Below are 27,129 nucleotides of genomic sequence, written 5' to 3' on the forward strand. Positions count from 1 at the left end.
AATTATGTGTCTTGCACTAGTCCAAATCCACCACACACAAACTAGTAGAAGCAATAACCGAGATGGGCAACATGACCTACAGAACTTCTTGGACTCATTATTAGAAGAAAAACTTCTACGCACGATACACTTATAATTAAGTTTTTAAATCAAGACACTGAAATTAGTTATACGAAGAGTACCAGACCAGACCCCTCGATCGTTTGATTAAACTCAATTCTATTGCAAGTACTTCTCATGTGCACCAATTAATCAATACCAAACCGACACACTAAATACCATATAAGAGTTTTGTTATAGTTCATAAGATTTGAGTCAATAGATACATTATGAATGAAGAATAATTACATGAAATTCAAAAACAAATCTGAATTATTATAAATCAATTGATATAATATTTATACAATTGGATCCACTCAATCAAGTCCAAACTATTATACTGAAAGTTCTTTATATTTTGATCTTCTTATAAAACTCAATTCTATCAATTCTCATCCTCAAATCTGAATGTATATGATGCCGATGGTTCTATGGTTTCAAGCAGATATGAGAAATTGAGACGAGAATTAAGAGTGAGATAGGGTTGAGAATTACAGAGGAAGAGAGAAACAGAATCTTGATGAATGAAATCGTCTAACCACTTTTTCCGCGCGTACACTGTATATACTAATCACACATAACGTTTCATTTATACAAAACGACATCACTCTGCTAATACATGCATTATGTAATTCCAATGATGTCATTCAACTCTCATATTCATCTCCACTTCCACACCCGATTCTCCTTGTTCTTCTTGTTTAGTTTGCATCAGTATGATTGTTTGATGAATGATATACTGTCCACAATGCCAATGGACCATCCTAAGTTAACCCAAGTCTATACATTAGGATGTTTGAATTTGATTTAAGTTATTTAATCTTGAATCAAGTTTAAGTTAGTGATTAGATTTGTTTTTATAAATAAATTAAGATTAAGTTTGAGCAAAGTTAAATAAATTTATTTGAGTTTAAGTTTCAATTTGTCAATATCGAGTTAACTTTTTTTATTCAAATTAATTTTCAGTTATATCTTATTCAAATTTGATCTGAATTGAATTAAAATTCATATTGGGTTCAATCAAGTTTCTCCTCATGTTTGGGCTTTGGGTTAGATTGAGAACAGAACAGCCTAACCCAAGCCCATTGAGTAGTTTTTTTTTTTTTTTTTTAAGTTGTCTTTACAAGTCAATAATTATATTCCTAATCATAGTAGTCATTATAAAAGGATGATGAAAAAATTTATTTATTGTGATTCCCACAATTAAAAAAATAATAATAATAAATTTGAATAAATTTGAAAGCTTTTCTTGGGGTTTCCTCATATTTTCTTCCTTAAAAGTTTTTGTTTGATTTTATCCATAAAATTATGCTATAATTAAAAAAATTGAAATAGAAACATTAATTAATTAATTAATTAATTATTACTGAAAATGAATACTAGATTTTTGTTTACTAACAAAACAAAACAAAACAAAACTCAATTTAAGATTTATTCAAAAAAATAATAATAATAATAATTTTCAAAATTGAGGAGGAGTTTAAATTTGATAGCAAATTCCCTCAAACTCCCTTCATTTTATAAAAACAAAACAAACTCCTCCTCCTTTGACTCCTAACGTTAAGAGAAGATCCTTCCAAAATTAGCACATAACATAAACATCGACCTTCTCAGGAAACTCTAGCTATCTCAAACATCACACCACTATTTTCGAATCCTCTCATATTTTGACTGCATATAAATTACAAAACTATATTTTCATACTTTTATTTTAGTCCCATGCACACAGAACAGACCCTCTTAAATTTCCTCTCTTTCTCTTTCTGTCTCTTCAAAATCAAAACTAAATCTATTTTCTTTTCTTTCTTTGAAATTGAAACCCCAGCAAACTACAACACTGTTTTTTTTTTTTTTGTTTTGTTTTGAAGGATCTTCACATTTTTTTTACTGTTGAGAGAACCGTAAGTTTTCATTGTATTTTATTTTATTTTATTTTTTTTTGGTTTTGCATTTGTTAATCTATTTTGTCTGTATAGTAATGAAGCGAATACGAGAGGATCTTTTTGGTGGGAGTGCACAATTTAAGCGGCCCTTTGGTACTTCTCGCGGGGAATCGTAAGTTTGTTTAGCATGAATTGTCGCCTTTTTTTCTTTGCGGTGTTTTTATGTTTCTGATCATGATAGATATGAAATTTATGTCGTTTGTCATTTTGCTTGTAATTACTAATTCTTGCGTACAACTGTTTGCGAGTTGGGTGTTTTCGGGTTTTTTTTTTTTTTTTTTTTTTTGTTTCGGTTTTTGTGAGTGCTGGATCATTGAAGAAGGGAGCTGGGGTTTAGCTAGAATTGTAAAGTTTTGTATGTATGATGAGGAGCCAGATGGGTGGTTGTAGAAAGTTGTTTTAATCAGAATATTTGTTGTTATTTAGGTGTTTGTTCTTTTTGGTTAATTTAGTTTATGAGTTTTTGTTATTTTCTTTTGTTCTGAAGCTATGTGCAATCAAATCTGCCTGGGGCAGGAGGGGCTGTTGGCGGTGGCAGCAGTGGTGGCAATGGAGGTGGAGGGAGAGGAGTGGTAGGATTAGGAGCAGCGCCAGCAGCTGTGGGAGTTGGTGCATCACCGAAACTTACAACAAATGATGCCTTGACCTATCTCAAGGAGGTTAAGGACATGTTTCAAGACCAAAGGGAAAAATATGATTTGTTCCTAGAAGTCATGAAAGATTTCAAGGCTCAGAGGTACTACTTATTCTTGAGCTGAGCTTTTTCAAGTGACAAATGAAGATGCTGCCTTTAACTTTCTGTGCTGCAGAACCGACACTGCTGGTGTCATTGCAAGGGTGAAGGATTTGTTTAGAGGACACAACAACTTAATTTTTGGATTTAACACATTCTTGCCAAAGGGATATGAAATAACCCTTGATGAGGACGATGCTCCACCAAAGAAAACTGTTGAATTTGAAGAAGCAATCAGTTTTGTAAACAAGATAAAGGTGAAAATGTTGTCCCCTGATCTTAATTTTGAAATGAAAATGTTGGTTTTCTATGTTTTTGATTAATGATTTTTGTTCTTACAGAAACGTTTCCAAAATGATGAACATGTCTATAAGTCATTCTTGGAAATTCTGAATATGTATAGGAAAGAGCACAGAGATATAAATGAGGTCTACAGCGAGGTAAATTTATAATTACCTATCTATGCCAATTGTATTTTTCATTTTTTGTTATTGCCTAATATCTATTTTGCTCTTAATTGTATCTAATCAATCATTCAACAGGTTGCTGCACTTTTTGAGGACCACATAGATCTTCTCGAGGAATTCACCAGATTTTTACCGGATACATCTGCAACATCTTTAACTTATCAAGTACCACATGCCCGAAATTCAACACAGCGTGGCAATGAACGAAGCTCTGGCATTCCTGCTTTGCGGCAAATGCATGTGGACAAGGTAATCATACTTCTTTTTCCTGCATATTCTATTAGGGGATTCTTTATTGGTGAGCTAATTAATTTTTATTTTTTCAGCAATGTCGTCAAGATAGATATATTAACTCCCATGATCGTGATCTTGGTGTTGATCACCCTGGGATGGAGGGTGACAAAGTGGTGATGAAATTGCAAAAGGAGCAGAGGAAGCATGCAGAAAAAGAAAATAATAGGAGAAACCATGATCAAGATGATAGAGAAACGGAGCACGATAACCATAGGGACTTTAACTCGCAACGTTTTTCTGACAAAAAGAAGCCCTCCAGGAAAGTTGAAGGTTTTGGAGCAAATTCTAATTTTGCTTCTTATGATGACAAAGACTCCTTGAAGAGTGAGTTAATTATGCTGTTTGATGCACCAAGTGCTGATGTATATTCTCTTAAGCGTTTTTTAGTATATTGCTTTTGGCTGGGTTGTGTACGTCTATTTATTTTCTGGCATGTGGGTGGAGAACTTCTTTCGTTTTATTAAAAAACTCAGTTATCTTGTTAATGTCACAAATAGCTGTCAAACAGGAAGAAACTTAAAATCTGCATATTGCATGTTTATGATTTATGTTCACCTCAGTAAAAATAATTTATTTGCTAGTCAACTATTAGCTGAATCTTGATATATTCAACAAAATCAGTTATTGTTTAAGTTATGCAGATGCCAGTATTTGTTCCATCACTAGCCTAATTCCTTATCCAAGGAAAAGGAACTTGTGCTTCCTATGTAGCCTTTTTTATGGATGATACATAGCATGTCATTGCAAGCCAGCCTTTTGGAATTTATGATTCTCAGATTTTATTAATTTTTTTTTTATAGCTTTTCATATGTTGGTTTCTTTGTTGTTCTAATGTCCGCCTAATTACTGTGTCAGGTATGTACAGCCAAGGGTTCATTTTCTGCGACAAAGTTAAGGAGAAGTTGTGTTCAGATGATTACCAAGCATTCTTAAAGTGTCTCCATATTTTTAACAATGGAATCATCAAAAGGAATGATCTACAAAATTTGGTATGTGCTAAGCTGTCTGCTGTTTATCTCAGTCTTTTAAAGTAGCTTAAAATAATCTATTCTTCCTCATAGTGGCCCTTAATGTGTATATTTTGCTATCTGCTCTTGCCCTTTTCAGTGTTATGATCTGTTCATTTAATCACTTTATATGTGATAGTTGGAATACAATTTGATTTATGATGGGATTGATATTCTGTAAAACCTCTGTTGGACTATCATTTTATGCTTCTATTCTTTTTGTTAGAGAAGTGTTTTTTTAAAGAATTTCATTTTTAACCTTTAACCAGAGTCCACTGTCACTTCTATGATTTAATGTTATCTTAAATGTCTTTTCATTTAGGTTACTGATTTACTTGGAAAGTATCCAGATCTTATGGCTGAGTTCAATCATTTCTTTGAGCATTGTGAGAATATTGGTAATTGTTGAAAATTATTAGTAGCAGAAGCTGTTTGCTCTATATTCTTTTTTTGTTAAAGTTGTTTCTGATCAATTCTTGCAGATGGGTTCCTCGCTGGTGTGATGAGCAAAAGTATGTAAAATGTTCCATATGCTTTTTATTATTTTTCTCTTCATTATTATCTTGATAGGTTTTCTTAAATAAGCTGTAAATCAATTCATAGTTTGTTCTGTACTTGATGTAGTATAAGCTGTTTGATGATATCTAATGACTTTTTCTTCATTTTCTTCTTCCTTTTTGCAGTAAGTTTTATATTCTGATACTGTTTACTTTTTGATTATAGAATCACTGTCTAGTGATGGGCGTGTATCTAGGGCTTTGAAGGTAGAGGACAAAGAAAGAGAACAGAAACAAGAAAATGAAGTAGCTAAAGAAAATAGATACAGGGAAAAGTATTATGCAAAATCAATTCAAGAGCTTGACCTTTCTAACTGTCAACGATGTACACCAAGCTATCGGCTTCTACCAGATGATGTATGGAAGTTCTGTGTTGTATTTTTTGTTTGAAGTTTTTCTTTTTTTGTCAATTTCTTCACTACTGATTTTTGGTGTTTGTCACCATGCAGTATCCAATACCTTCTGCTAGCCAGAGATCAGAGCTTGGTGCTCAAGTGCTGAATGATCACTGGGTCTCTGTGACTTCAGGAAGTGAGGATTACTCTTTTAAACATATGCGCAGAAACCAATACGAAGAAAGCTTGTTCAGATGTGAAGATGACAGGTACGGACCACATGATTCTGGGATTTGGTATTTTTGGTATCTCTTTGCTTGACATTTGTTTATATGATTGTGTAAGAATGGGGATTCCTAAGTAGAAGATTTTTTATATTATGTACTTACTGTTTATACACTATGATTATCTCTTTTATTGTTCAATTCTTGCGTCATTGGAAGTATAACCATTTTTCTTGGTCACTGATGGAATCGGATATCATGATTTTTCCCATTTTGGTAAGTGATTTGATATTGTTATTATGATTTTAGATTTGAGCTGGATATGCTGTTAGAATCTGTGAGCTCAACTGCTAAGCATGCAGAAGAATTGTTGACTCTCATCAATGAAAATAAAATCAATCTGGAGGCCCCCTTCCATATAAAGGAATACTTTAATGGTTTGTAATATATCTGATTTTTGAATTACAATTTAATTCCTGTAGCCTGACATTGATTTTCTTTCCTACTCTCTCTCTGATTTCTGTTGTTTTTCAGCTCTAAATTTAAGGTGCATTGAGCGCTTGTATTGTGATCATGGTCTTGATGTGATGGACATATTGCGCAAAAATCCAGCTCTTGCTCTACCAGTTATCTTAACTCGTCTGAAGCAGAAACAAGATGAATGGACTCGGTGTCGGTCTGATTTTAACAAGGTCTGGTCTGAAATATATGCAAAAAACCATTACAAATCACTTGATCATCGCAGTTTCTACTTCAAGCAGCAAGATTCAAAGAACTTGAGCACAAAATGTAAGTTGAATTTTATGGCCGAGTTAAAGGTTTTTTGTTAGTACTATGTGCTCACTCAAATATTTGCTTATATTGTTGGGTGATTTTTCTGATGTAAACTTACACATTGCATTGCTAAAAAATATTCAGAGCATGGACATACTATTATGTTGCCGTGCATTGCTTCAAGTCAAAACTCTAAATTTGAGCAATGAGATATTATGTGATTATCGCTAATTTGCATTGGAACTAGGGGTGTAAATGAGCTAAGCTGCCTGCGATTTGCTTGCAGCTTGACTTGTATCAAGTCGGGCTGGGTCAAATATTGTCAAGCTGAGCTTGAGTGACTTAAGTTTGGCTCTTAAGCTGAGCTCGAGCTTGTTGTAGGTTGACTTGGTGAGCTCACTAGCTCACAAATCGAACAAAATATCAGTAAACTTCTAAAATTTTCAAATTTTGTACTTACAGCCCTAAAATTTTATCCTGTGATTTTGAATGTGGGGTTAATTGATAAATAGATAAGAGATTTAAATGTATTTTTTGAAAGTTACAGGGTTAAATGTAATTTCTCTGTTTTGTTTTAATTATGTTTGTAGTGTTTGTGCAATATTTGTGGACATGTAACAATTTCTAACTGATAGAAGCATCATGAAGTCTTTAATTGTCTGAAATATAGCTGACAGTGGATGCCTTGAATTGCTTCTATGTATTGTTTCCACTTTGATATTTTTTCTCAAAGTCCTAATTCCATTTGCAGCTTTGGTGGCTGAAGTTAAGGAGCTGAGAGAGAATAAGTTGGCAGAGCACAATGTTCTTTCTGCTATTGCTGCTGGTCACCAGCAACCTGTAATTCCACACCTGGAATATGAATACTCTGATCTGAGCATTCATGAAGATTTGTATAAACTTATTTGCTATTCATGTGAAGAGATGTACTCAACCAAGGAACAGGTGAATAAGGCTATGAAGCTTTGGACTACCTTCTTGGAACCAATGCTTGGTGTTCCATCTCAACCTAATGGTGTGGATGGTGCTGATAGTGTTGGAAAAGGTAGGCATGCTACAAATAACAGTGCTTCAAGCATAGTGGAAAGTGATGGAAGTCCTGTGCCCAATAGTTGTCCTGGGCCTGATGGTACAGTAGTGAATTCCATGCAACCAAAATCTTCTGCCAACGTAAATGAAGATGAACACACTCCGGCGGATTTAAATAATATAAGTAGAACTAATCTGGCTAACGGGATTACTTTAGCCAAAGAAAGTTCTTTGGACTTGGATCGTGTCTGTAGAGATGATCTGACCTCTAGTTCTCTTCAACAGGAGAAAGTGCGTAAGGATGTAGAAATTACAGATAAAAAGTACGGATATAGCATGCAGCTTACTTCTGGTGAACAAGCAGCAAATTCCAATGCATCACTTGCAATTGGTGCTGAAAATATTCATGGCAGCACTGGTGTTGAAGTGACTTCAGGTCTGTTATTCAGGATTAATTAAATGATAACTATCTTTGTGTTCTTTGTACTGAAGTTTCCAAGTTTTTCTAGGATTTTCTTTGTACTGTACATAATTATATATTTTTGTGTGTTCCAATCATGCTGCAATACTGAGAATATTTTGAATTTCAAGGATGTGGTGCAACTCATTTTGGACATGGTGATGGTACTAGTGAGGATCATTTTGGACATGGTGATGGTACTAGTGAGGATCATAAACTCAGCTCTGCTGTTGATGCAGTCCCTCCACCAGAGGTATAATTTTAGAGTTTTGGCAACTTTAAGAACACAACTTGTGCTGTAATTATTAGTTGAGTTAATAAGAGTGTCTTTCTTATTGCTTAATAATATAAAAATGTTGTATAAATCTATTTTGTGGTTCAGGGTGTTGATCTTGCAAAACTAGCTTTAATGGCGAATGGAGTTTTTAGAGATGGTGCTAAAGTTAGTAAATATTGTGAAGAATCTGTTGGGCCTTCCAAAGTTGAAAAAGAAGAGGGTGAATTATCTCCTAATGATGATTTTGAGGAGGATAATTTTGGTGTTTATGGAGATGCTGGTATTAAGGCTATGCCTACGGTGAAACAAGGTGTTGAAAGCAGGCAATATAAGGCTGGAAATGAAGAAGGATCACGTTCTCAGAATGCCGGAAGAGAAAATGATGCATATGCTGATGATGAGAACAGTGAAAATGCTTCTGAGGCTCGTGATGAAGCCTCAGGTAGTGAGTCTGCAGGTGATGAGTGCTTTAGGGAAGAGCATGAAGAGGAGGAAGATGCAGAACGTGATGAAGCTGATGAGAAGGCAGAGAGTGAAGGTGAAGCAGATGGGTTGGCTGATCAGCATTTTGTGGGAGGAGACAGCACGTCATTGCCATTATCAGAATGTTTTCTTTTGTCAGTTAAACCTCTTGCAAAGTATGTACCAGCAGCTTCACTTGATGAAGACAGGAAAGGTTGTCAAGTTTTTTATGGAAATGATGATTTTTATGTGCTTTTCAAGCTGCATCAAGTAAGGAATCAACTGTTTTGGTGCCTAATAAGTTCATTTAATTTTATAGAGCTTTTAAACGTGTTTAATTCCTTATCTGTCTTTTAATTTTCCAGACCCTATATGAAAGAATTCAATCAGCAAAGACGAATTCAACAACTGCTGAATTGAAACGGAGAGCTAAGGATGCAAGTTGCCCAGATCTTTATGCTAGGTGTTCTAACCAACTTTTTTGGTTCTTATTAAGTTATTAGTACCTTCTGTATTGAAGTTACTGATGCATATTTTTCTAAATGCTGTGAAGATTCATGACCGCACTGTACAACTTGCTTGATGGATCTTCTGATAATGCAAAGTTTGAGGATGAATGTCAAGCTATTATTGGAAATCAATCATATGTGTTATTTACCTTAGACAAGTTACTATATAGATTGTGTAAACAGGTTTGCTACCTAAAAGTTTTGTCTATTTATCTTATTTTACCACCTGTTTTCCTACCTAGGTATTGAATTGTGGTTCTTGCTGCAGCTTCAAACCGTTGCAGCTGATGAGATGGACAATAAGCTCCTTCAACTGTATGAGTATGAAAAATCGCGGAAACCTGGGAAGCTAATTGATTCGGTTTATCATGAAAATGCCCGTGTCTTCCTTCATGAGGAGAACATATATCGAATGAAATTTGTTAAGCACTTTTCTGTTATTCTTACTCCCACTACTTTTTTCTTTTTTCCTCACATCTTCAAACACTCTTGCTTATAGTTTTTATTTCATCTCAGAAGCATCTGTTAATCTTCCTTATTTATTTTGTTTCTGCAGTCATCTTACCCATCACGTTTGGCTATCCAGCTGATGGACAATGTGATTGAAAAGCCTGAGGGATTTGCAGTTTCCATGGATCCTAATTTTGCAGCTTATCTGCTTAATGATTTTTTGTCGACCTTTCCTGGCAAGAAAGAGCCACATGGCATTGCACTCCAGAGGTAGTCAATTTTCAGTTTGCATAATTCAGTTGTAGATGGTTTTAGTCCCTTTTTCGTAGTTCTAAGCTGTGAAACTGGAGGAGAGATTTCTGAAGTTTTAATTTGTATGTACCATTATCCCTCTACCGAAATTTGCAGAAACAAGCGGAAATATGCTAGCCTAAATGAATCCTCTGCTACATGCATGGCCATGGAAGATGTTCAATTGGTTAATGGTCTTGAATGCAGGATAGCTTGCAACTCTTACAAGGTATTCTGATCACACATAGATCATGTTATTTGCTATAAAATTTTCCTTAGTTTTCTCTTTACTTAGTATGCATATTTTATAAGTGCTCCTTATTGTGGAATATTTGCAAAAACCCTATACATTGGGGCATTCAAGAACTTACTTGAGTATTTTAGGGCTTTCTTTTGTTGTCAAAACCAAAATTTTCCACCCTTTTTTTGAATGATAAATAGAAACACAACATAAGATTTCTCCCTTTCATTCACACATATATGTATTTTGTTCGTTTTTGTTCACAATGTTTTACTTTCCTCTGATCACTATTTCTTCTGGTAGATCACGTATGTTCTGGACACTGAAGATTTCTTCTATCGCAAGAGAAGAAGTACGTTGCGAACCAGATCTTCATATCAAAATCTCGCAAGAATAGAAAGGTTTCACAGATTTTTGTCCGCCTCATAAATTCTGGTATCTTCGCCCTTGGTCTTCCACACTCGAGGTAGATAACATGACATTATTGTACACTTACTGCTTCTCTTCAATGCAGAAAATACTAAAAACAGACTGTTTCATATGCTTGTAGAAGTCTTCAAGGCAGTCAAAGCCCAGAAAGAGGCAAGCTCAAGTGGCACAACCTTCATGTATCATCTTATAAGAAGGGTGGTTCAGGAATGTAGTATACTTTGATAAGGTTATAATATAAGCGGCATTGGAGCCATTATTAGCTGTAAATAGGGCTGTACGATAATGGTAATGACAAGGACATTTTTTTAAAGATATGTTTGGTTGTTTTTTTTCCCTTAAACAGATGATGATAAAGCCTTTCTTCATTGCCCCTCTTTCCCTTCTCACCATTTGCCAATTATTTCTATTTATGCTTCAAACAATGTACCAATGGGGTTTGATTTCAACTTAGTTTAACTCAAATAAGAGTTGGTTCGAATTTTGTTCAAATTTAGAATGGATAGTTTGAATCTGACTCACCTAAGCCAGTGAATAGTAACATTGGAAAAGATAAAAATAACATTGGAAGAGAAGAAAGGGTTGTTGGGGAGTCAAATTTTAACTTCAGCATTGATTTTTAAGTTTAATTTGAAGCAATTTCACTTTGAATTCTCTCATAGTAACAAAGCATAATAAGGAATTAAATGGAGAAAGAAAATTTCAAAGCGATGGCAAACTCTACGATTGGGTGCCAAAAAGTTTGGCTTGTTCAAGCAAGTAAAAACCATACAATGAGGTGCCAAAGAGCTTGGCTTGTTTGAGTCGGTGAAAAGTAAGGCTTATAAAAAGTGAACAATAAAGTTAGAAATCATTAAAAAAATAATTATTACAGGAGATGAAGAAGAATTGTCAAAGAAAAATATAAAATTATTGGTAAGATAAGTTTCGATTCTGGTGTTGGTTGTTTGTTTGTTTGTTTGTTTGTTTGTTAAGCCCAACTTCACAGAGTTTAAAATGTTTTAATTAGAGTCATTAAAGTTGAACATGAGTAGAAACGATTTAACCTCTAATCCACTCATAAGAAATCATATGAAAAATGAAAAATTTAGTATGACATCAAACTATACAATTAGGTATCAAAAACCCATATTTGTAAACACAAAAAAAAAAAAAAAAGTGTTTTTTTAAATAAATTTAGGAATGTTTAATTAGAGATAGATAAAAATTATTCTGACAATCTTTTTTTTATTATTTATATTAATTTATTTTATTTATAAATAATGAAAAAATTTAATAATATTTTATTATTAATAAAAATATAAAAATAATATAAGAGAATCTAATTATTATTATTAAAAAATTATTAAAATAATTTTAATTTTTATTATAATTAACAATATATTTTTATCATTATTCATATATAATAATTATTTATATTTATTTAATAATAATAATAGATACCTAACCATCATTTAAATAATCTATTTTGGTGGAGCTGAAAATAAGAAGTTACCAGACCCAATTTTTTTCATAAAAAAAATAATAATAAAAACATTCCAATAATTCAAATGAACAGCCTGTTGTCTCGTCTTGTCAGTAACGACCTTTCACTTCCACTCGGACACAATTTTCTTCTCAAGCAAGTCTTGCTGGGTACGCTTTCCTTTACGTCTTCAAATTTTGTTTTTTTTTTTGGCCAAACGACTATTTCCCACCCAAGGTTTGATGAATTCTCAAGTTTCTACCCTTTAACTATGGAAACACCAAATACCTACCCATGACCAGTTAGATTTAATAAAACCCTAACGGTGGTAAATTTAATCTCATTTTCCCCTCTAAAAGTTTAAAAACTAACATTATTTCCCTAAACTAAGTTTGAAAAAATTGCATTTTCCCCCTAGGGTTTATTTCCAAACCCTTTCACTTTCTCCAGCGTCATCACCGACCGTCTTCCCCTCCCGACGATTTCTCTTTCACGACGGCCGCCCTAAACTCTTGCACTACTCATCCGACGCAGAGATAAGTCGTCTGGGAAGAGAAATCGTCTTCCCAGACGACTTATCTAACGACCAAGATCGCAGCTTTCTTCATTGTAGTTGGAAGATGAAGACGAAGATTAAGCGCGATCGCAGTTGGAAGATGAAGACGACGACGACTGGGAGGGTCCAAATGGGAGGAAAGAGATCGCCGAAAGGAGAGGATGCTTCGGGAGGGAGAGACCGTCGGTAATGTCCCCGGAGATTTCAAAAAGAAACCCTAGGGTGAAATTGCGATTTTTTAAAACTTAGGCTGGGAGAAAATTTTAGTTTTTAAAGTTTAGGGGGACAAAATAGATTATATTTAAATTTATTTTTAATATTATAGAGAAAATGACGATTTTACCTTTACTACCGTTAGAGTTTTGTTAAATCTAACCGGCCATGGGTGGGTATTTGGTGTTTCCATAGTTAAAGGGTGGAAACTTGAGAAATCATCAAACCTTGGGTGGGAAATAGTCGTTTGGCCTTTTTTTTTCTCTCTTCTTTTTGGTTCTTAGTTCTTACTTTATTAACAGTCGTTTCTGTGATCATCGTCGTTTCTAAGTTTGGTGTTTGTAGTGCAGGATCATCAATGGAGGACGAAAAGGATCCCTTTTATGTTGTTAGGAAGGGAGACATCGTTGGCGTATACAAAAGCTTAAGGGATTGCCAACTTCAAGTTGGACTTTCTGTAATTTTTCTTTCGCTCCCTCACTTCCTCACTTTTCCTTATTGTATTTTAGTTTTGTAATGTAGCTTTATATGAACCATGTTACTAACGAATGCCCATCTGATTTCGATTTCTGGGTCGTTTTTATTCTGTAAAATTAACCCTGTTTTGCTTGCAAGTTCCTGAATATTAGTGAAGGTTATCATTGAATGGGAAATTTACATTCTTTTCTCGGTTATGTTCTTAAATACAAGTTCTTTGTGTACAAAAGGTTAGATTGTGGCTTTTTCTTTGAACTTGGAGGTCATAATGCCTGTACTTTACCCTTTGTTTAATTAGATTAAAAACCGTACTTTAAAGTTCAATCCTCTTTTTGTTGCGAAGTAAAATGATCTTCATGTATCCGTGTTCAATATAGCAAAAATTCTCTTTCTCAGTTTGTGGCCGTCATAGTTGTGCCGTTTCTAGTAAGTTTGAATATTGGAAGTCCTCTCATTATTTCCATACTTTCTCATTTTGGCAAATGAGGTTGAGTTCTTATATTTTGTGTGAACTTCGCCATTAGCTAGATATGAAGAGACGAAGATGAAGTGGTTGTTGCATTTCTTGATCATTAAGTTGGTTTGGAGTACTTTGATAGTGTCTCTTTCTCTTTATAGGTGTGCAATCCTTCTGTAACTGTGTTTAAGGGTTATGGTTTACCTAAGGAGGCTGAGGAGTACCTTGCTTCACATGGTCTTCAGAGTTCAATGTATGCGGTTGGTGCCAGAGATGTTAAAGATGATCTTTTTGGGAAACTTGTTCTTTGCCCATTTCAGGTTTGATAATTGAACCATATGTTTTGTGTTGTTAATTTGAAAAGATTCTTGTTGACTGGTGAAGTCCTCTCTTTTAGGTGAATGGGAATTGATGAGTTGTTTTGCTGACTTGAACTTTTACATGCTCTGCACCTTATTGCATAAACTGTTTGAACTTTAATTTTCATTTTGTAAGCCTTTTCTAAAGTTTTCAGGCTTCACATTCTTTAATAACCTTCTTGCTGATTACTGCATTGAACCACCTATTTATGTATATTGGACATATGAGATATTAAGATTCAATTCTATGAGTTCTCTTCAATTCTTGATTATATGTGCTGTTTTTTGTATCGTTTCAGGAACCAGAATCTTTTAGTGGGAATACATCTAATGAGGTTTCTCCTCCAAAGAGGATGCGCATGGTACTTACACTAGATCGTGCTGTGAAGCTTAAACTGATAATCAATATATATTAGAAAAACTGTAATTTTCAGAACATTTTTGCATAGTGTTATAGAAAAAAATGAACTAATTTGGAGCAAATATGTGCTTGCTGCAGAAGTCTTAGTAGTACTTATTGAGGAAAATAGTACTTCTTTTAATATGGTAATTCTGACTGTTGGAAGTTCATCAAATCAGTTTTGAAAATAGAAGAACATATAGTTTACTTATTAGAATTTGATACATAAACAAAATCATAACAATATTTTTTCAGTGATTGTCTTATTAATGAGAATCAACTGAAATCCTGGGTTTATGTTGACCGTGCCTTCATTCAGCTCATTGTGTGCTTGTGATGTTTTCTAACCATATATGATTGTGTTTGCAAAATGGTCTGGATAAAATCCGTATATAGACTTGATTATGCTGTTCTGGGAATTGCACTTGATTTGACTTTTTTGTTTTCTATAGGAGACAGTTGGATTAATTACAGTTTCCACAACTCCAAAAAAGCACTTGAACTTGGATGATCATGTTGGAAATCAAGCAAATTCTTCTAATTGTGTGAGTTACTGCTTTGATTTTTTTCTTTACATGTGTCCCAAGTGAGCTATCCTACTAGCTAAGTCATTCGACTCTACCCAAAATAATAATAAAAAAAGTGCAACGATTATTCTCTGCTGATGCCTGTTTCTTTCTTAAGCCTAAATATGACATAGTTTAATATTTCTGTAACTTGATTGCATAGTTTTATGTTTCACTGATTTAATGGGCAAGAAGATAATATTTGTTTATGTCCAGTGCTCCTGTGTTCTTAAGTTTGATGGTGCCTCGAAGGGAAATCCTGGACTGGCTGGTGCAGGAGCAGTTTTGCTTGCTGAAGATGGCAGTATGGTATGTATTTCTCTGATTATATGTTATGTTAAGCTTCCAGGTTGTTATATGCTTATAAGATGTGACTTTCTCTAATCCTGAGTTTTGTTAGGTCTGCCGACTTCGAGAAGGGGTTGGCATTGCAACCAATAATGTTGCTGAATATCGAGCTGTACTTTTAGGATTGAAACATGCTCTTAAGAAAGGGTTCACACACATTCGTGTCCAGGGGGACTCTAAGCTTGTTTGTATGCAGGTAGTTATTTTATCATCCTTAAATTTAATTGTAGAAATGGTACATGAGAGAAGATTACGATAGTGCAATGCAAGATTATGTAGAAATGGTACATGAAAAATGGGACTAGTGAAAATATGAAGGAAAACTGAAATCTTGACATAAAATGCCTTGCAAGTGGTCAATTTTCTTGCGTTCTTTTGATGTGAATATGTGCTGATAGCTTAAGTTGAAGTAATCTGGTCATTATCATTACTTTCTCTTTTCTTGATAATATCATTGCCTCCTCTGTAATTACTTGAGGATTTTTCTCTGTTCTGATAATTAGTTCTTATTTTAATGAGAATTTATCATGGAATAGATTCAGGGACTATGGAAAGTCAATAATCCGAATTTGGCTGGCTTGTGTAAAGAGGCAAAGGAGCTCAAGGTTAAGTTTCAGTCATTTCAGATCAGTCATGTTCCGAGGGTACATTCTGATAGTTACTTCTCTAGTTTAGATCTCGGTTCTACTTGTCATATTTGTGTTCATCTGCTCTGAAAATTTATGCAAGATAATCATTCATTGAATATTCTTTTCTCGTCATGACTATGAACTCTCTAATCCATGACAATGTAGCCAACTAGGATAGATTTTTTTTTTTAAAAATCTGATTCATCACTGGCCTTGGTTTATGCTGAGTTGCAATCATTAAGTACTTGTGGGGTAACTGTGTATGGTGTCATTTTTTCTTCTTTTTTTTTAAACGTGCAAATGAGCCATAAAATGGAGTATATTAAATATGATAAATTTATTAGTAGTATTGACAATTAATCTTTATTCATAACAATTTTTCGGGTTTAGATATCACCGTATTCAATTACAAGTATGACCATAGATGCAATTTAAAGTATGGCGTATACACACACACACACACACACACACACACACACGCTTACATACCTACATATATCCATATATATATATATATATATATATATATATATATATATATATATATATTTGTGCTCTCAAAACCATTTTGTTTGACATATTAATAATCATTTTCCAAGGAATTCAATTCTGAAGCTGATGCTCAAGCTAACCTGGGTATACACCTCAAAGGTGAGAGCCTTCTCTCTCAACCAAAGGTTTTTTTTTTCTTTTATTTATCTGTTTATTGCCATGAAAGTTTGTAAGCGGCCTCCCACAATTCTTACCCACACACAGCCAAATACAATCCAAAGATCACAACAAACACACAAAACAGAAGAGAAAGCGCTATATGATTCTGATTTTATTTCTCTCTGAGTTAACACAGCAAATGAAAGCAAAAGTAGATAATTCTGGCATTTCAAGGAGCCAAATACCTCCTCTTCAGCCAAAGCTGCCCAGAAAAGCCCAAAACAGTATCCTTCCTTCTCACCACTCCCCTTTATCCCTTTTCTCTCTTTTCTCTTTGCCATGTGGCCCTCTCCTCTTAAGTGGTCTTCCCATTTGCCTTCATCTCGCTAATTATTTGTCTCCTACAGGTAAGAATCCTGAAAGGGTTTATAATGTTTCACATCTTAGCTTGAGTATAACAACTGAGTCTAACGCTTATGCAGATGGCCAAATTGAAGAGGATATTACAATGGGGAGTTCAAGTACCAGAAGGCAAGCTACAATGTTTCTACTCTGAAAAAGAAATTTAAATGGAGATGTGTTTGGACCGGCCATTACTTAATCCATTATGTTTTTGTTCTTTTCCAGGTGAAGTATTGGAACAAATACCGCAATTCCATGGTTTAAGTTTACTCATCTCTTCAAGCATCCAATTTTGCTGTTGAAATTTCCAGCTTTCATTGGAAGTAATTTTGGGGCTCTTAACACATTTTTCTTTGGTGTGCTGGATGACTAACTATTCTTCCACTTATGCCATGTAAACCATCAGAAGAATTTTCATATCAAACTATGATATAATCTAATGTGCGTATTGACATCTACTCCACAGACCTTCAGTTGCAATTTCTAAACACCACCTCCACGCTTTTTATTTACACTTCACTGAAATAGATTTTCATACTGTTCTTCCTTTGATTCCCGATTATAGAGTGCGAGACCCGAGGTAATCCTCGGAATACAATAGAATAAATGCCTCCGTGGACACCTCTGCGGACACAGTAAACCCCTAGGATCTCAAAAGGAGCTCAGTTGTGCTCGGGCCATCCAATTCCAGTGTACTTCTCGGCGAGCCTGCCCTGAGGTTTGAGTTGGAGGTCCAGTCTTGGGGACTCCTTTCATGATTCTTTCATTCCTGAGTCTGAGTCGGTGGAAGCGAGTGATAAATCAATTTTTTTCTAGTTCCTCTTCAGCCGTTGAGAGCTCCCTAAAAGCAAGAGATTCATCAGATTTGAACTAAACCTAAAATATTGGATAATCTAATTGAATTTTTTACTATTCTCCTTGGAACCAAATTTTCAGAGAGATTGTCATTTTGGAATAATTATTTTAGTTTGACTTCATGCGTTCTTTAATTTGTTCAGAATGATGAAACGTGATCGTTCTTTATTGAACGAACAATCCGAGAATTGAAACAAGCGTTCTAACTTTCAAATTTCCTTTTTTTATTTTTTTTATTTTTTGCTGTTCCGGTTCAATTAAACAATTTTCGAATTTGGTTTGACCAAAATCATAAACCAAACAAGATTTCTAGTTACCCTGTTTCAAGTCCGTTCATTGGTTCAATTTGGTTTACGGATTTTTTAATGCCCCTAGTTACAAACGAATATATATATATATATATGCAGACGTTGTGGAGTGGATAGGAGATCAACAGGCTGCCTGTTGAAAAGTTGAGAACTTCGCAACCCAAAATCTCATAGGTCAAAGCAGAGTATCGCCAAAATGGCCACGGTTTTAGCCTCTTCAACTCTGCATTCATCTTACATAGCCAAACCTCGGACCTGCACACCAATCTCCTTTCCTTCTTTGGCAATTCCCACGGTAACCTACAAGTTTCAGACCAAGTTGACCCTGAAACGTCACAGCAGGAAGTGGGTTTTTGGTGGAATGAGAAGGTTGAGGTCAGGTGAAGAGGAAGGAACTTTAGTTACTGAACAAGAAATAGGAGTACAAGAACAAGGAGAAGACACTGTTGTTGCTTCAGAGGAACGACCGCCTGTTGCTGTGCCGGTCTCACCTTCAGACAAGCTCACCATGCACTTCCAGGTGCCTTGTTCTGTCTTGTGTTTGTCTCTTTGTTTTGTTTCTGTCAAATTTCTATTGCAATTAGTGAAGCCCCATTAAGATAAGCGAATTAAAAGATTGTATTTTTCTTGGTTTTTGCTTGCTTGAAATTTTTAATGGTTATTGAAATTTGATTAGAAATGCTGATGTTATTGCACTTTAGGCTTCTTTTTTTTTCATTTTTTTTAAGTGGAGCATACATTTTTCCTTAGAAAAGTGAAACCTTTAGATGCTTTTGGTGAGGGATATGACGCTTGCAACTTAGAATTTATGTTTATTGGATTATATTTATTCTTTGAGTTCTGTGTATTTTAGAATTAATGTGTGTGTTGTGGATTATTGATTTTGCATATCTTGAATTTCATTGTTATTCATTTTCTTACTGATATTTGTTCTACACAAAAGGGGGTTTGAATGTATCCCAGAAATTGTTTCGGAGACTCCTTTTCTTATGTTTTATTTCTGCAAATGTTGACCTTCTTTTTAGACACTCTTATAATAAGATTGCTAATTGGGGATTGTGTTCTGTGTATGAAGGCAGATGGAACTATGAATGAAGCGTCCATTCCTAATGTGACAAAGGCCTTAGAGGTAATCTGAGTTTGTTCTTCAAACATTGTGTTTGTGAATGCTTTTGTGCTATTGTTTTCCTAATTTTTGTTGCATGAGTTGGCATGCAAAGAGATGTGGTAAAAGTGTTTGTGGAAGGAAAGAGCTCACTCGTGTTATGCTTAAATTTTTTGATTACTCAGTGGAGATTAATCTTGGATAAACTGAAAAAGCAGAACCCAACACATGAATTAGGCCTATTAGGTTGCTGCTACATTACACTCAAAATAATCTTCTGTTTCACCATGAACAAATGAGTAAGAAGTTGATTTTTGGTTAATTTCGATGATAAGGTTGTATCTTAATTCTTATTAAATTGGTGCAAACTGCTAACATTCTTTGGAGGAAACTTCACTGAAGTGCCTCTCTGACGTCTGAATATTCTAAACCATTTTTAATATTAATTCTCATTTAATTTGTAGCGAGTAACTATTCTCACTATAAATAAGTGGAGGGAATATATTTTTAAGAGTTATTAATCAATCTTGTATAAAATTAATCATTATCAACTTAACTTATGTGGAAATTTCTCTTGTTGAAACTCAGTCATGGTCTCACTTTCACAAGAAGTCTATCTTTTATTTTTTGACCTTGAACATTGCTTTAATGTGTGCTTTTGCAGGGAACTGAGTGAATTACAGATTTGAGAGGTAAAGTCCTTGAGGATATTGCCACCATTGAGGTATATGATATTATGTTTTCAAGATTGAAGTTCACTTCCCATGGGTGTGGTCTTTTCATGAATTTTCATGGACTGAAGATCTCATAAATTGTGAAAGTGCCAAATTTCAACTTTTACAAAAACATATGATCATATTGACTTGTTCATACATATAGCTCTTCCTCTTGGGTGAATTGCCTTAAGAAAAAATATATAGTTTTTTTTCCTTTCTAGCTCTTGTTCGCACAAATTTGAAACACCTATAGACAAATCTTATATTAACAAAACACGAGAAAAATGATAGGTATATATGGCCATCCCACATCATTTGGGAATGATAAAAGAATATTGATTATATAGCTTGTGAGCTCTTATATTGTCAAAATGTTTTTTGGATTGCAAAGTCCAAAATTAAAACTGTAATGAACTATTTATCTGTTCAGACTATTAGATAATGATGTTACAAAATTGCCCTTATAGTTCCTTTCTATTTACAATAATAGCTTCATAGAGTATGTTTAATCTGATCTCCTTTGCAGACATCTAGAGTTTTTTATTCTAAGAAGAGATGATGTGTAGTTGTTTTATTCAAGATTCTTTTGTGTAGTTATGTAAGAGATATTTATAATTAATTCCACTGTGTGTAATGGCCCCTTGATTCTTTTTACTCGGTTGAAGAAACAAACAACAGTGCAAGCTACAGGTGTGGCTGCCGGTTTGATTGAGACCATACAGGGTTCAGGCTTCAAGTTACAGACATTGAATTTGAGTTTTGAGGATGAAGAGGAAGTTCTTGTCAAGCATTGATTTTTTAAAATTCAATCATGTCAAGGAGAGAAGTTATGTTTGATGTCCTTTTTTCCTCAAAATCTTGGTATTAGACCATTATTTAGGCCTATTCTGGAGAGATTCTGTTTTTTCACATACTGTTTCCAACAATGCAGTTGTCTGTATTTTCCTTGAAAAGTTATTGGTTGCTGACCTTATGGCATTTGATGTGCGGTGATTATACTGCTGCAATGTTCATTGATGCCATGTGTTTTCTAGTGCACAATTCAAACCCTTTTCCAGCCTGAGTGTTTCAGCCATTGAATATGTTGAGAGGATCTGGGGGAACTTTTACAATTAGCTTGCCGAATTATGATAAGAATATTTAATAATAAAACAATGAACGTTTGACTTTTGAATAAAAACTTTCTTGTTTTCTCACTTGCTGGGATGGAATTATACTATTGGATCTGTTCACCATCATTTACTTGCCTAAAATCACACCTTTGATCTTGTGTACTTGTTGGGGTAGAATTTTCGCATCAACAATAATCATTTTGAAGTTTTAGCTCAATCAGAACTCCTGCCCATACTTTGCAAGATGGCCTCATCACGTTCCAAGAAGGTTCCTGCCCATGCCTCTAAAATCAAAAGAGCTTCATTTTGAGTGAAAATGAAATCAACTGCCACCAACGTATAACCACTCATTTTCATGCAAACATAGCACTGCCAGAAAAACCATGGAAAGAAGATAAAATGAATGTAAATCAAATGTGTTCCACCTGCAATTTTAATAAATGTCAAGCACGGTGAAGACATTCTGATATTATATTATTGCTATCTTCTTATGCCTTCAAGATAACCAAAAGCAAGATGCAAGTTCTGTTATTCATAATAAACAAACTAAAGAATTAAATTTTCCAATCATATCGGGACCTATTACTATTTTCATGAATGTAATAAAAGAATGAGGTAGGTCTTTGGATAAGACAGTTCCCAGAAGCTCGAAAACAAGAAGGCTATGACAAATTTTGTCCATAAACTTTCTAGTACATTTTTGTATCATAGTGAAAAGTTAAGCTGTGGGGGCAAAGCATGGTCTCAGTCTCACCCTGTTGCTGATGAGATATTATTATTTCTCATTGCATACAGTCTTTGGATACTATAGAATTGGATCTATGTTCAATATGAATGTTCCATTACAATGAAATTTTATTCATAAAAAGAGAAAGAAAAAAATTCAAGCAAACCAATCATCCAATGTTGGTAATAGCTCATAAGAAAAGGGATTCACATTCGTCTCATCTGTACACGGCCCTAGGCCTACAGAGATTTGACAGATTCCCAAACACATTTTCATGAAAATTATTAATACACATCCCACATATAAAATAAGGGGTATATGTTCAGAATACGCTGGCACTTGCGCTGTAGAAGAAGGAAAATAGGAGATTAGTTCAATGTTCAATAGTTTACGAATTTTTAAATAATAATATCCGAAATATGTTTTCGATTGCTAAGTTTAAGTTTAAAAGTAAAGTTATAATATTTTGATTCAATAGTATGACCCAATCCATTATGATTTTAGTTTTAAACTATAAAACTTAAAATATATTTTAACAGTTTAAGAGTTTATATATTATTTAACTAATCTTGTTATAATATTTTTAAACTACATAAAATACCTTAATATATTCAATATCTCTCCCATAATTTATCAACATAAAATTTGTTTAAAGTGTCACAAAAACTGTTATAAATTACATATCTGAATCAAATAAACATGCTGATACATTACTAATATGCCTCAGATCTTTGAGATAATACTGCAATTAATACTAATAAAAGTTGAAAGGAAAAAAGGGCGTTTGAGATGACAGACACTCTTGTCAAAAGAAAAGCAGTAGGATTCCTTTTCCATCAAACTGGAGGGAACAGCCCCAATTTTCATATGGCCATGTCTTTTAACAAGAAAAAGAAAAACAACACTTGATAGACTTCAACTGATCGACTGATATCTCAAGGGTTGGCATTGGGATCTATATTAATTGTGGTGTAATTAGCTAGGCAAATCTCTAAATTAGTACCGAATTCAATTCACTGATTATTATTATTATTTTGACTAGTTATAACATGTGATGTCGCATGTACACGAATCAAGATATTGAAAATCCCCACTTGCCCTGCTTAAATTATCTTTATAATTTTAGTCCAGGAAACTTTCTGCAAGGATTATGATAATTATATTGATACCAAGCTGCGCTTACCAAAGAGTCAGACATTGTCATTTTCTGAAGCTATCAGTAATCTGATCTGATCATTGCCAGCGAAATCATGGGGCTAAGAGGGCATCTGCCCCCACGGGAAGCAGTGTGGAGGGTTATAGTTGGTGAACAGTTAAGACTGCTGGAGAGTCCAAATAGTTTTAATTTAACCCAACAAAAAACTTATCTTAAAAAAAGTGAAATTACCAAAGCAAATGATGCAACTTGTTCGAAGTTTTGGCAGACATGCCTCGCGTGCCGGTTTATAAAAAATATATTTTTGACATGTGAAGCGTACAAGTAATAGATATACTAATTTATCAGACATGGTCAGGTTTTTGAACTGCCAGCCATAAGTGATTTCCTCAGTGATCTGGTGAGGCTGGCATTGGACATTTATTGAACCAAAGCCAGCTGGTAAATAAAATCTCTTAAAACTTTCAACATTTTCGTATCTTTCTCACTCTATATATAGTATAAGTTTGTTTTTGCTTCAAAGCATCAACCACTGGCTAGCTCTCCAAGGTTCAGGGGTTCCTTTCTTTCCAAACAATGACTTTCAGACCTCAGCTGCTTCTATTGGCCACTTTTCTTTTAGTCTCTACAACAGTATGCCTCTTTGTCTCCCCTTAAGTACTATTTCACACTGAGAACATGTAATTTTTATGGTTAAATGTGCATTTATGTGCTGGTTTTGTAGGTTTCAGCTACAGCTAACAATGAAGAGGAACTTCTGTTTGGAAAGGTAAATTTCTAGACAAAGTTTCATTAGCATTGTTAAATATCTGTAGAAAATATTGTCATTTTTTTCTCTAGCAACGATGTAAGAGTGAAAAAACTTGTCTGCTGCTTTGCTACATGAGCTTTATATTGATAAATTTGGTTACAGGCAACAGCTCCACCACTAGTGAAGGCACCCACTGCTACTCCACCTCCACCTGTGAGCCCACCCAAGGCCACACCACCTCCACCTGTGAGCCCACCCAAGGCCACACCACCACCACCACCAGTGAACCCACCACAGACCACTCCACCTCCTCCAGTGAGCCCACCCAAGATCACTCCACCACCGCCGGTCAGCCCACCTAAACCTACTCCACCAACAGTGAGTCCACCACTGCCTCCAGTAAGGTCAAAAAAAGGTAACAACATACATGCACATAACAATACTCAAAAACAGACTTAAAATCCGGATTTCCTTAGTCATTTGCTGACGATATATGCTTTTTTGGGCAGATTGCCTCCCAATATGTGGAGGGAGGTGCAAATTACATTCCAGGAAGAATCTATGTGTTAGAGCTTGTGTTACATGCTGTGACAGGTGCAAATGTGTTCCACCAGGAACTTATGGCAACAGAGAGCTTTGTGGCAAGTGCTACACCGATATGACCACTAGAAACAACAAACCCAAGTGTCCTTGAAGATTTTTAATTAAAGTTAAAAATCTGAGTCCAGGCTTCATATTAGCTGAAGTGTGCAATAATTTTATATCCCTGGAAAAGAATACCAGTTCATGCAGTAGTTGTAATATTCTCAAATTAATAAAAAGGATAATTTGGTCATTTCATTATCATTGTCTGATTATTTTTTTATTGGTATTAAATTGGGTGTATATGCTTGTGTCCAGAAATTATATACACCAAGAGAGAACTCGAAAGAGCATTTCGAGGCTATATTTTAATATATATATATATATATATATATATATATATATATATATACGAATTAAATATAGGGAAATTTTAAAAAATAGCCAAAATGCCCTCCTATTAAGCAAAAATACCCAAAATCACTATTTTCAAGCCAAAATGCCCAAAATCACTGTTCCAAAAAAAAATGCCTGACTTTTTTTAATACCAAAACTACCCTTCCCCTCATATTTATATAACCCTCCCACTTACTATGGGGTTTTACTGTAATTTTAGATAAATATGAGGGGTTTTTGGATATTTTACATTATAAAGGCATTTTGATATTTATTTATTTATTTCAAACTTTTTCTAAAATGTCAAAATTACCCTTCCCTTCATTTATATAACTCCCCTCACTCATTATGGGGGTTAAAATAATTTTAGATATTTTTTGGATATTTTACATTGCAAAGGCATTTTCATTTTTCAACTTTTAGAATTCGAATTTCAGTTCCGTTTTTTCGAATTTCACCGTTTTACGATATATCGACTCGTATTTTTCAGATTTCTGAAGGATTTTCCGTTTGTTGCCATTCTAGGGTTTTTCAACTTTTACAATTCGAATTTCAGTTCCATTTTTTCGGATTTCATCGTTTTACGAGATATCGACTCGTGTTTTTCAGATTTCTAAAGGATTTTTCGTTTGTTGCCATTCTAGGGTTTTTCAACTTTTAGAATTCGAATTTCAGTTTCATTTTTTCGAATTTCACCGTTTTACGAGATATCGATTCGTATTTTTCAGATTTCTGAAGGATTTTTTGATTGTTGCCATTCTAGGGTTTTTCAACTTTTAGAATTCGAATTTTAGTTCAGTTTTTTTGAATTTCATCGTTTGACGAGATATCGACTCGTATTTTTCAGATTTCCGAAGGATTTTTTGTTTGTTGCCATTCTAGGGTTTTTCAACTTTTAGAATTCGAATTTCAGTTTCGTTTTTTCAGATTTCACCGTTTTACGAAATATCGACTCGTATTTTTCAGATTTCTGAAGGATTTTTCGATTGTTGCAATTCTAGGGTTTTTCAACTTTTAGAATTCAAATTTTAGTTCAGTTTTTTCGAATTTCATCGTTTGACGAGATATCGACTCGTATTTTTCAGATTTCCGAAGGATTTTTTGTTTGTTGCCATTCTAGGGTTTTTCAACTTTTAGAATTCGAATTTCAGTTTTGTTTTTTTAGATTTCACCGTTTTACGAGATATCGATTCGTATTTTTCAGATTTCTGAAGAATTTTTTGATTGCTTCCATTCTAGGGTTTTTCAACTTTTAGAATTCGAATTTCAGTTCCGTTTTTTTGAATTTCACCGTTTGATGAGATATCGACTCGTATTTTTCAGATTTCTGAAGGATTTTTCGTTTGTTGCCATTCTAGGGTTTTTCATCTTTTAGAATTTGAATTTCAGTTTCATTTTTTCGGATTTCACCGTTTTACGAGATATGCACTTGTATTTTCCATATTTTCGAAGGATTGTTGGATTTGGTATCAGGTTGTTGGATTTGGTGGATTCATGGGTATTGTGGACTTTGGTGACATGTCTTGCACGTGTAGAAAGTTTCAGTTTTCACGTATTCCGTGCAAGCATGTCATTGTCGTTGCACGACATATGAGACTGACGAATGTGCACGCATGGGTTCATCCATTCTTCCGCACTGACATTTACCGTGCAATATATCAGGAACCGATCAATCTTCTTGGAAATCAATGTGATTGGTTACACTCACCGGAAGACAGAGTTATATTGCCTCCCGTCCTCGATAGTCGTCGTCCAGGTCATCCATCCAATAGAAATCGACGTCCATTGCAAGGAGAAATTGTTACACCGAGGATTTGCAGTCGTTGCCATGAACCGGGGCATACACGAACCCAATGTAAATCCCCAGCACCGGTCCCGAGCTCCGCCCCCCAGCGTTCACATACAAAAGGCAAAGGAACGAGATCATACGTTTAGTTATTTCAGTATTACTTTATTATTGTTTCAAATGTGTAATTGTATTGTCATTTGATGTAATAAATTTAGTGTTTCGTAATCATACGTTTAGTTATTTCAGTATTACTTTATTTTCTCTAATTGTTTCAAGTGTGTAAATGTTTGAATAATCATACGTTTTTATTGTTTTTTCATAATAAGATTATTTAAAAAATGAAATCAAATACGATACACATCCATATATAACCACAAATAAAGTATATCATACACATATGCACATATAATAAATATATACATCTAAACATAGGAATAACGATAAATATACATCCGTGAGCTAATCGATACAGTGAAAATACAACTGCGCCGCTAATCGTCGACGCATAGAGGTAGACGACTCTCGGGG

General features: G+C 34.4%; 4 protein-coding genes across 18 annotated transcripts; all 4 read left to right on the forward strand.

Moving 5' to 3' along the window:
* The first annotated feature begins 1,653 nt into the window (after positions 1-1,653).
* LOC123225715 (paired amphipathic helix protein Sin3-like 2) lies at positions 1,654-10,898 on the forward strand. Of its 6 annotated transcripts, XM_044649830.1 has the most exons (25): positions 1,655-2,000; positions 2,076-2,154; positions 2,530-2,778; positions 2,852-3,032; positions 3,117-3,215; positions 3,318-3,491; positions 3,569-3,860; positions 4,392-4,525; positions 4,866-4,941; positions 5,026-5,055; positions 5,267-5,457; positions 5,550-5,704; positions 5,969-6,096; positions 6,194-6,448; positions 7,185-7,898; positions 8,054-8,077; positions 8,111-8,175; positions 8,305-8,931; positions 9,027-9,124; positions 9,215-9,353; positions 9,439-9,591; positions 9,727-9,890; positions 10,029-10,140; positions 10,456-10,618; positions 10,703-10,898. In XM_044649830.1, exons 2-24 carry the CDS (start codon positions 2,078-2,080, stop codon positions 10,579-10,581), a joined length of 4,263 nt encoding a protein of 1,420 aa, XP_044505765.1. In that variant the 5' UTR covers positions 1,655-2,000; positions 2,076-2,077; the 3' UTR covers positions 10,582-10,618; positions 10,703-10,898. The 6 variants fall into 6 exon arrangements, with proteins under 6 accessions (XP_044505762.1, XP_044505764.1, XP_044505765.1 ...); XM_044649827.1 differs by having other exon boundaries at positions 1,654-2,000; positions 8,054-8,175; positions 10,456-10,587; positions 10,667-10,898; XM_044649829.1 differs by having other exon boundaries at positions 1,654-2,000; positions 8,054-8,175; positions 10,456-10,553; positions 10,667-10,898.
* Positions 10,899-12,136: 1,238 nt separating this feature from the next.
* Positions 12,137-18,499, forward strand: LOC123225778. 9 transcript variants are annotated; one of them, XR_006504188.1, is made up of 11 exons: positions 12,137-12,211; positions 13,165-13,272; positions 13,911-14,069; positions 14,408-14,470; positions 14,961-15,053; positions 15,291-15,383; positions 15,475-15,618; positions 15,959-16,066; positions 16,651-16,702; positions 17,185-17,329; positions 18,367-18,499. XR_006504188.1 is itself a non-coding variant. In XM_044650018.1 (10 exons), the coding sequence occupies exons 1-10, from the start codon at positions 13,174-13,176 to the stop codon at positions 17,331-17,333; spliced, it is 825 nt and encodes a 274-aa protein (XP_044505953.1). In that variant the 5' UTR covers positions 13,062-13,173; the 3' UTR covers positions 17,334-17,562. The 9 variants fall into 9 exon arrangements, 2 of the variants coding, with proteins under 2 accessions (XP_044505953.1, XP_044505952.1); XR_006504194.1 differs by lacking the exon at positions 12,137-12,211 and having other exon boundaries at positions 13,058-13,272; XR_006504190.1 differs by lacking the exon at positions 12,137-12,211 and having other exon boundaries at positions 13,061-13,272; positions 15,959-16,027.
* LOC123225779 lies at positions 18,464-21,163 on the forward strand. The gene is made up of 3 exons (XM_044650020.1): positions 18,464-18,787; positions 19,343-19,396; positions 20,037-21,163. The coding sequence occupies exons 1-3, from the start codon at positions 18,464-18,466 to the stop codon at positions 20,046-20,048; spliced, it is 390 nt and encodes a 129-aa protein (XP_044505955.1). The 3' UTR covers positions 20,049-21,163.
* Positions 21,164-23,516: 2,353 nt separating this feature from the next.
* Positions 23,517-24,674, forward strand: LOC123226430 (gibberellin-regulated protein 14-like). Of its 2 annotated transcripts, XM_044650948.1 has the most exons (5): positions 23,517-23,716; positions 23,808-23,852; positions 23,997-24,069; positions 24,100-24,249; positions 24,344-24,674. In XM_044650948.1, the coding sequence occupies exons 1-5, from the start codon at positions 23,660-23,662 to the stop codon at positions 24,526-24,528; spliced, it is 510 nt and encodes a 169-aa protein (XP_044506883.1). In that variant the 5' UTR covers positions 23,517-23,659; the 3' UTR covers positions 24,529-24,674. The 2 variants fall into 2 exon arrangements, with proteins under 2 accessions (XP_044506883.1, XP_044506882.1); XM_044650947.1 differs by having other exon boundaries at positions 23,997-24,249.
* The last annotated feature ends 2,455 nt before the right edge of the window (positions 24,675-27,129 follow it).

Source organism: Mangifera indica, chromosome 9, assembly GCF_011075055.1.
Source record: "Mangifera indica cultivar Alphonso chromosome 9, CATAS_Mindica_2.1, whole genome shotgun sequence".
NCBI classification, from domain to species: domain Eukaryota; kingdom Viridiplantae; phylum Streptophyta; class Magnoliopsida; order Sapindales; family Anacardiaceae; genus Mangifera; species Mangifera indica.